This window comes from Tupaia chinensis, unplaced genomic scaffold (genome assembly GCF_000334495.1).
Source record: "Tupaia chinensis unplaced genomic scaffold, TupChi_1.0 Scaffold000548_1, whole genome shotgun sequence".
NCBI classification, from domain to species: Eukaryota; Metazoa; Chordata; class Mammalia; order Scandentia; family Tupaiidae; genus Tupaia; species Tupaia belangeri.
The window spans coordinates 619,688-628,926 of record NW_006160060.1 but is presented as its reverse complement, the minus strand read 5'-3'; the positions used below and the strand labels follow the sequence as shown (position 1 = coordinate 628,926).

Below are 9,239 nucleotides of genomic sequence, written 5' to 3'. Positions count from 1 at the left end.
ACTGGTGTATCCCTTGCTGGTGTGTCCCCGTGCCCCATGCTGGTGTGTCCCGTGCTGGTGTGTCCCCATGCTGGTGTGTCCCGTGCTGGTGTACCCCGTGCTGGTGTGTCCCGTGCTGGTGTGTCCCATGCTGGTGTGTCCCTGAGAGTGCCTGCAGGGGAGGAAATCACAGGTGGGAGCTAGGGTCTTGGTTTGAGCCAGATGCTGAAGGCACCAGCTCGGGTCAGGCGACCCCAGTGCAGTCAGACGTGTGCCCCTGGCCTGTCCAACAGTGCACACGTCCCACACACAGTCTGACAGCGTTGAAGTTGTTATAGGGAGTCAGAGGGCCTTGAGGGTGTCTAGTGGAGACAGGGAACGCACCTTCTCCAAGAGGGGTCAGACCGCCAGGGCCAGACCCTCCCTGGGCCATTGAGGCTGAGAGCCCGAGAGTTGGCAGAAGTGTGCCGTGCCGTGTTGGTGCTCTTCCATCCCTGTTCATTCCCTGCCCTACCTCAGCCGCATGTGGGCGCCCGATGTGCAGAGAGGGCGAGGGGGCCTTGTGTTGAGGGCAGGCGAGGTGGTGGTCTGGCAGGTCGTGTCATCCAGGCGTCCATCCTCCCACAGTGAAGTCGAGAGATGGTGCTGCCTCCTTCCTGGAGCACTGTGGCCTGCACCTCACACCAGGCTCAAGTTAGTGAGGGGTCAGCGTCTGGTGGACACTAGGCGTGAGGCCTTCATGCAGCTCCTGGTCTCCCCATTGGTTGGGGCCTGTCCTCAAGACTGGCCAGTGTAGGGCATGCCGGCTTTCTCTCTGGCCAGGAAGCCCAGGAAGGGGCAGGATCGGCAGCCCCCGTGGGAGAGGGCACACACCCTGGGGTACATTGGACCAGCGCAGGTTTGTCTACCTGTTCCCACGGGGCCTTCCCACCAGGCCTGAGTGTTGGGATGTCAGGTTCGCTGTCTCTGGTGAGCATTTAACGACAGACAATATACGTGGGGGTTAGAGCTCACATGTGCCAACCCTCCTGATCCTCGAGCACCCGAACTATCTGTCCCATGGCTGAGGAGGTCACAGAGCACCCGGGGACACTTCCCCATGGGAACCACCGGCAAGCGAGACTGCTCAGAGGAGCACAGCCACAGGGTGGCCAAGGGTGGGAGGCTGGGCGCAGGAGGAGGGAGTGAGCAGTGCCTGTCCTGCCTCAGGTGACTCGGCGCACAGCCAGGACAGTGGCGGAGTGGCAGTGTGTGGGCTTCTGCCACGGCGTCCTCAACACTGACAACATGAGCATCGTGGGCCTCACCATTGACTATGGGCCCTTCGGCTTCCTGGACAGGTGAGCCCTCCCTGGGCCCAGTCAGCCACTGCCTGGCCAGAATAGGTGCCCGGGTGGGCAGAGAAGCCCACAGCACAGGGACTGTTAGGGGTGGGGGGAGAGTGAGCAGGGAGTATTGGCCTTCCAGCATGTCCTCTGTGTGTAATCCTTTGGGACATTTATTTCTCCACAGTGCCTGGTTGGCTGATGCCAAAAGCAGAAATCCCCTGAGGGTACTGAGCGAGGAAGCTCAGCAATCAGCATTTAGAAAGGGCGGTTGTGGGGGCCAGCAGGTGGCGTGTATGTGTGCATGCCCAAAATCCCGAGAGGAGAATGAAGGGATTGCAGCGTGGCCATCCCTGGGGAGTGATTTCTTGGTTCCTGGCTCTCTGTCTTGTGAGCGCCCGTGCCCTACAGAGGGCAGTTGTGCGCAGAGGCATCCAGGGCGACTGCAGGGGCAGGGCGCAGACCGCTGCAGCCCTCGTCCTGTGTGCAGGTACGACCCCCAGCACGTGTGCAACGCCTCTGACAGCGCTGGGCGCTACGCATACAGCAAGCAGCCTGAGGTGTGCAAGTGGAACCTGCAGAAGCTGGCCGAGGCCCTGGAGCCAGAGCTGCCCCTGGAGCTGGGAGAAGCCATCGTGGCCGAGGAGTTCGATGCAGAGTTCCAGAGGCACTACCTGCAGAAGATGCGCAGGAAGTTGGGCCTCGTGCACAGGGAGCAGGAGGGGGACAGGGCGCTGGTGGACCAGCTCCTAGAGACCATGCACCAGACTGGTGAGTGGAGAGACGCCCGCCACGGCGGGGGCTGTGTCCTTGTGGTGAAATGTGCAGCCTCCCCATCTCCATCCTCACGCTGTGACCACCACTGCTCATCTCCAGAGCTTTTCCAGATCCCAAGCAGAAGTTCTTTGCCTCTTTTTTTTTTTTTTTAAATTGCTAGAGGGCAGGAGCACTCAAGGGAGGGTGATGGGGAAAACAGTCCCCAGTGGGGCATGGTCACACCACAGCCTTCTCCGTTTCTCCGTCCTGTCAGGATGTGGGGCACGCGTGCTTGTGCACCTGGTCAGTTTTTCGAGCCACTAGTTGGGCCTTGAACCACAGTCAGTCGTGTGGTATCCGGCTCCTTTAACCACTACACTATAGCCGGTCTCAGTGTCTGAATCCCCACTCTGTCGGGCGTGGTCAGTGGGGTTGCCTTCCTGCATCACTGCCCCCAGTTGCTCCAGTGGGAACTCTGCTCTGTGCTGGGTAGACGTGGTGACAGTGGGTACCCCAGCTTCCTCCTGATCAAGGGAACAGCTTTCCATCTCACCCCATCGGTACAGTGCTAGCTGGGGGGCTTTTTTACACCCGGCTTTATTGTGTTTTCTTCTAGTTTATTGAATGTTTTACCGAGAAAGGATGTTGAATTTTGTCAAATTCTTTTTTCCCTGCGTGGGCTGAGATGATCCTCTGGTTTTATTCCTTCACCCCTATCTCCTTACACTCTGGGGAAGAATCCTACTTGGTCCTGCTGTAGAATCCCTGTCTTACGCTGCGGGATGCAGCTTGCTAGCATTTTGTTGAGAATTTTTGCATCTATGTTCATGAGAGGTATTGGCCTATAGTTTTCTTGTATTGTGTCTGGCTTTGTGATCAGGGCATGCTGGACTCAGTGAGTTAGGCGCGTTCCCTTCTCTTCAAACCTTCTCAGAACAGTTTGAGACGGACTGGTGTCACCTCCTCTCATTGTCTCACCAGTGAACCTTTCTTTTCTTTCTTTCTTTTATTTTTTTTATTTATTTTTATTTTTTTATTTTTCTTTTTTCGGAGAGGTTTTTTTTGCTATACGGCGCGTGCACTCGCTAGACAGAGAGAGAGAGACAGAAAGCGAGAAATCACACCCCAGGAGGGATGGCCACGCCACAATCCCTTCTCCTCCATTCTCCTCTAGGAATCTTGGGCACGCATGCACACACACCTGGCTTGAGTTTTAAGCCACTGGGTCCGGGACGCGATCCGCGGTGGGCTACATGGGAGTCCAGCAACATAGCCATTACACTAACTGCTGGTCCCCACCAGTGAACCTTTCTGACCCTGGTCTCTTCTTTGCAAGGTTTTGGATTACTAACCAATCTCCTGATTATAGCTCTGATTAGATTTTCTATTTCCTTATGAATCAGTTTTGGTAACTTCTAGGAATTTGTCCATGTCATCTGGGTTATTTGATAGCCAAATTAACACTTTGGGGGTCCAGCAGGTGGTGTGGTGATCAAGGGCACTGGACTCCCACAGGGCTGACCGTGGTTTGTGCCCTGGACCCAGCGGCTTGCTTTCTCACTTTCCCCCCTCTCTCTCTCTCACTCTGTCCCTCTCTGGTCAAATTTAAATAAATAAATAAAAGCTTTGGTGGGTTATGGTAAGAAAGCCTAACATGGATCTGTCTACCTTCTGAGCAGTTCTGAGTGTAACACCTTACTGTGGACGGCAGGCACCATGCTCTCCAGCAGGGCCCTAGAGCTGACTCGCTTGATGGAAAACCGCACATGAGTGACTCCTGTTTTCCCTCTCCTGATCCCTAGTCACCCCCATTCCACATGTTGTCTGAATTTGATTAGATACTGCCTGTGGGTGGAGTCATGCTGTGTCTTTGATAGCATTCTCTTGTAATTTTTTTTTTTTTTTTGAGAGGTTTTCACTACAGGGCCAGTGCGCTCGCCAGAAAGCGAGAAATCACCCCCCAGGGGGGATGGCCACGCTGCAATCCCTTCTCCTCCATTCTCTTCTCGGGATCTTGGGCACGCACGCACACGCGCCCAGCGTGAGTTTAAGCCACCGGGTCCAGGATGTGAACCGCGGTCGACTACGTGGGAGTCTAGCGACATAGCCATTACGCCAACTGCTAGTCCCTAATTTTTTTCTTTCTTTTGGAGAGGTTTTTGCTATAGGGCGCATGCACTCACCAGAAAGGCAGAGAGAAGCAGAGAGACAGAAAGCGAGAAATCCCCCTCCAGGTGGGACGGCCATGCCGCAATCCCTTCTCCTCCATTGTCCTCTCGGGATCTTGGGCACGCATGCACACGTGCCCGGGGTGAGTTTAAGCCACCAGGTCTGGAACTTGAACCCGCAGTCAACTACGTGGGAGTCCAGCATATAGTCGTTACGCCAACTGCTGGTCCCTCTTGTAATTTCTTTTAATTTCTGTATAATCAGCAGTGATACCTCCACTTTTCTTTCTGATCTATATCATACCTTTTTTTCATTCTAACTAAAGGTTTCCAGTTTTCTGATCACTTCAAAGGACTCTTAACCCCTACTGATTTTTCTTTATTATTTTTCCTATTCTCTATTTCATTTATCTCTCTGTAGTCTTTATTTTTCTTTCTTTTCTGCTTTGCTGGGTTTTTATTTTTACTTGTTTTAGTTCATGAAGTTAGGTTGTTGATATGTTGGTGGGGTTTTGTTTTGTTTTTAAATTGTCAGAGGGCATGCACGCTTGCCAGAGATAGAGGGAAGGAAAGCAAGAAAGCAACGCCTATGGAAAAGGGTCACACTGCACCCCGTCTCTACTTCTCCCCTGCTTTGGGACATCTGAGCACACATGCAGACATGCCCTGCATGTCCCCTAGCCACCAGGTCTGGAAATTGAACTACACAGTTGGCCTTATGGGCTCCAGCCACCCGAACCACCACATCACAGGCTGTCCCCAAAGTTTATTTTTAAGGTGTTATGTTCTTTTGGTTTTGGTTTTTGCCATAGGGCATATGTGCACGTGCTGGAGAGACAGAGAGAGGGAAATTGAGAAATCATCCTCCCCACCATGGCCACACTGCAGTCCCTTCTCCATTCTCCTTACCCGCCCCGGGAGATGGCCACACTGCAATCCCTTCTCCTTCATTCTCTCCTGGGATTTTTAGGAATGCATGCACACATGACTGGCATGAGTTTTTTTCTTTCTTTTCTTTTTTTGGAGAGGTTTTCGCTATAGGGTGCGTGCGCTCGCCAGAAAGACAGAGACATAGAGACAGAAAGCGAGAAATCACCCCCCAGGGGGGATGGTCAAGCTGCAATCCCTTCTCCTCCATTCTCCTCTTTGGATCTTGGGCACGCACACACACACACACAGCGTGAGTTTAAGCCACCGGGTCCGGGACGCGAACCGCGGTCGACTACGTGGGAGTCCAGCGACATAGCCATTACGCTAACTGCTGGTTCCCACAGGCCACATGTTTTCAGACTGGCTGTTCTCCACGCTTAACTAAATTTACTGAAGCTCTGCCTTGGAGACTGTCATGTGTGCATTTGAGAAAACTGTATTCTTTTATTAGGCACTTCATATGTGTGTCAAATCTAGTTGATTTATACTGTTGTTCAAGTATAAATCTTCTTAAAGTGTTTTTTGCTAAAGAGTGTCTGCACTCACCAGAGAGATAGAGCGACAGAAAGTGAGAAATCACCCCCCAGGGGGGATGGCCACACCGCAGTCCCTTCCCCTCCATTCTCCTCTCGGAATCTTGGGCACGCACACACACACACAGCGTGAGTTTAAGCCACCAGGTCCAGGATGTGAACCGTAGTCCACTACATGGGAATTCTGCGACATACCCATTATGCCAACTGCTGGTCCCATTCAAGTATAAATCTTCTTAAAGTGTTTTTTGCTAAAGAGTGTCTGCACTCACCAGGGAGATAGAGAGACAGAAAATGAGAAATCACCCCCCGGGGGATGACCATGCCACAATTCCTTCTCTTCCATTCTCTTCTTGTAACTTTGGGCACACACACATGCGCACTCAGCATGAGTTTCATACCTCCAGATCTGGGACTCAAACCACAGTTGGCCACGTCAGCGTCCAGCAATGTAACCATTATGCCATCTGCTGTCCCCCCCCTCCTTTTTATTTAAGAGATTTTTGCTATAGAGTACATACTCTCACCAGAGACAGAGAAAGACAGAAAGTGAGAAACCACCACCAGGGGGGACGCCCATGTTGCAGTCCCTTCTCCATTCTCCTGTTGGGATTTTAGGCACATACACACATGTTTTAGGCACACACACACACACACACACACACACACGTGCCCAGGTGAGTTTCAAGCCACCCAGTCCAGGCCTCAAACTGCAGTTGCCACTGTGAGTCCAGCAATGTAACCATGTGCAATCTGGTGGCCCCACGCATAAAGTATTTATCAGCCTTTGGATGTTCTACCATCTGAGAGTGGTGTTCAGTCTCCAGCTCAGGATAGCAGGTGGTGGTTGCGGTGCTGGATTCCCACACCGCCAACCACAGTTCAAGTACCAGTCCAGTGGCTTGAAACACACCGGGCATGTGTACACGTGCCCCAAATCCAGAGAATGTAAGAGAAGAGATGGTGCTGTGGCCATCCCCCTGGGGAGTGATTTTTCACTTTCCTTCTCTCTAGCAAGTGCATGCGCCCTATGGCAAAAACCTTTTTAAAAAAAGTCTCCAGCTCTTATATAATTGTTTATTTTTTCCTTCAATTCTACAAATGCATGTTTTGGGACTATTTGGTGTATTTATCTATAGTTTTTGTATTTCCTTGATGAATGACTCTTATCATATATAGTACTCATCTCTTGTAAGTTTCAACTTAAATCTCTCTGACCTAATACTGAAGCTCCCCAGCTCTCTCTGGACACTTTTTTTTTGCTATAGGGCGTGTGCGTTCGCCAGACAAAGACAGAAAGCCAGAAATCACCCCCCAGGGGGGATGGCCACACCACAATCCCTTCTCCTCCGTTCTCCTCTCAGGATCTTAGGCACGCACGCACACATGCCCAGTGTGAGTTTAAGCCACCAAGTCCGGGACTTGAACCACGGTCGGCTACATGGGAGTCCAGCGACATAGCCATTACGCTAACTGCTGGTCCCTGTTTGTGCTTATTTTTTTAAAGAGAAAGTGAGAAGGGCCAGATAGCCTAACGGTTATGTCACTGGACTCCCACATGGCCGAGCATATGTGTGTGTGTGCCCATGATCCCAGGAGGAGAATCAAGGGATTAGTGTGGCTGTCCGCCCTGGAGGGTGATTCACTGTGGCGAGTGTACATGCCCTAAGGCAAAAACCATAAAAAAAAAGAAAAAAAAAGTGAGAAAGTAAGCTGCCAGGTCTGGGACTTAAACTGCGGTGTGCCATGTGGGAGTCCAGCACCACAACCACCATGCCATCTGCTGGCCCCATGGTCATTTTTTAGAATTTTCCTTGCACATTGCAGTGTGTAAGTCACGGACCTCATGTTATCTGTTGAGCCCTGTGCCAAGCATGTTACAGTGGCTTCTCCTGTTTCCATATGACGATAGCAACATGGGCCAGGACCACCCTCAGTGCTGTTTCTGTACTAACCTACTTTACAGGAAGGGTGGGAGCTGGTGAAGGGTCAGAATTCCCAGGACCCGGTGCTGGATAAGCTCAGCACACATGTAGATGGAAGCCTGTGGGCCAGTCTGGTGAAAGTACAGGGTCCAGTGCCTGCCCACACCCTGAGCAATGCCACGTTCCAGGTGCCGACTTCACAAACACCTTCTGTCTGCTGAGCTCTTTCCCAGCTGAGCCAGAGTCTCCGAGCCTGGACGAGTTCCTGGCCATGCTGACCTCCCAGTGTGCTTCCCTGGAGGAGCTGAAAGTGGCCTTCCGACCCCAGATGGATCCCCGGTGGGTAACCTGGTCTTACTCCTTGAAATCTGTTTCCACAAAGGGAGGAATATTCAGAAAGAAAGGGATCTAGGGGAGGCAGAGACATGCTCACTGGGGTCGCACATAAGTGCACCCAGGGGTTCAGTCAGGCGCCACCCCCTTGGGAGCAGTGCTGACACAGGCTGAGGCAGGTGCCAGGCTGGAGTTGTGGTCCCCACTGCAGGCTGGGCTTCCCAAGAAGGGCCTGTGGGCTCTCCAGAAACCCTCCCAGACATAGGAGGTGCTGGTGGTCAGCTGGTTGTGGTTTTAGATTAAAAAACAACAGGCTGTGGTTGCACAGAAAAGGCTTTAGTGGGGAGTCAGCGGAGCAGGGCCTGCAGCCAGTTGGGAGGGCAGAGAAGGACCTCACTGCCCATCTGGGCCCTTCTGAGCAGGGTGCTGCTCTGGCAGGCGCTGAGAGTGGTCACCCCCCAGTGCAGCCTGGGGCGCACCTGCCTAGAGGGTCTCCCTATAGGGCAAGAGCACAGCGCACACACCCCAGAGAGGCTGTGGGCTAAGGGGCCATCCATGCCGCCCTACAGGCAGCTCTCCATGATGCTGATGCTGGCACAGTCGAACCCGCAGCTCTTTGCACTCATCGGCACCCGGGCCAACGTCACAAAGGAGCTGGAGCGCGTGGAGCAGCAGTCCCAACTAGAGCAGCTGAGCCCAGCCGAGCTGCAGAACAGGAACCGTAGCCGCTGGGCCGCCTGGCTGCAGAAGTACAGGTGAGGGCACATGCATGCCCAGAGGGCTCAGGGGCCGCCTGGTGCCTCCAGACATGGCCGCAGCCCACCTTGGGGAGGGGAGGGTGCGGGGGCTGCGCCTGCAGGAGAGACCTGCCCGGTGTGGTTCCAGGGCACGGCTGGTCACGGACATGGAGGGTGTGGGCGACGCTGCAGCCTGGCAGGCTGAGCACGTGCACGTGATGCGGGCCAACAACCCCAGGTACGTCCTGAGGAACTACATCGCACAGAACGCCATCGAGGCTGCCGAGAAGGGAGACTTCTCAGAGGTGAGCACGCACCTGTCCCTGACTTCAGTCCTCGGGAGGGATGGCTCTGGACACCACTCAGCCTTGCTTTCCTTCAGGTACGGCGGGTGCTAAAGCTGCTTGAGACCCCTTACCACAGCGAGGGGGTGGCCTCCGAGGCACCTGCGGCCCCTGAGTCCGAGGAGGCTGGCGGGGCGGCTGGCGGGCAGCACTACTACAGCAGGCCTCCCCTCTGGGCAGCAGGGCTGTGTGTGACGTGATCTTCGTAG

General features: G+C 53.6%; 1 protein-coding gene across 1 annotated transcript in view; it reads left to right on the top strand.

Moving 5' to 3' along the window:
• SELENOO (selenoprotein O) overlaps positions 1-9,239 on the top strand; it is a gene marked incomplete at its 5' end in the record, with an annotated part of 18,847 nt that extends 9,608 nt beyond the window's left edge. The window contains 6 exon segments of the mRNA XM_014591240.1: positions 1,189-1,319; positions 1,795-2,075; positions 7,805-7,955; positions 8,519-8,704; positions 8,835-8,991; positions 9,069-9,239. Coding sequence (XP_014446726.1) covers positions 1,189-1,319; positions 1,795-2,075; positions 7,805-7,955; positions 8,519-8,704; positions 8,835-8,991; positions 9,069-9,239 — 1,077 coding nt within the window.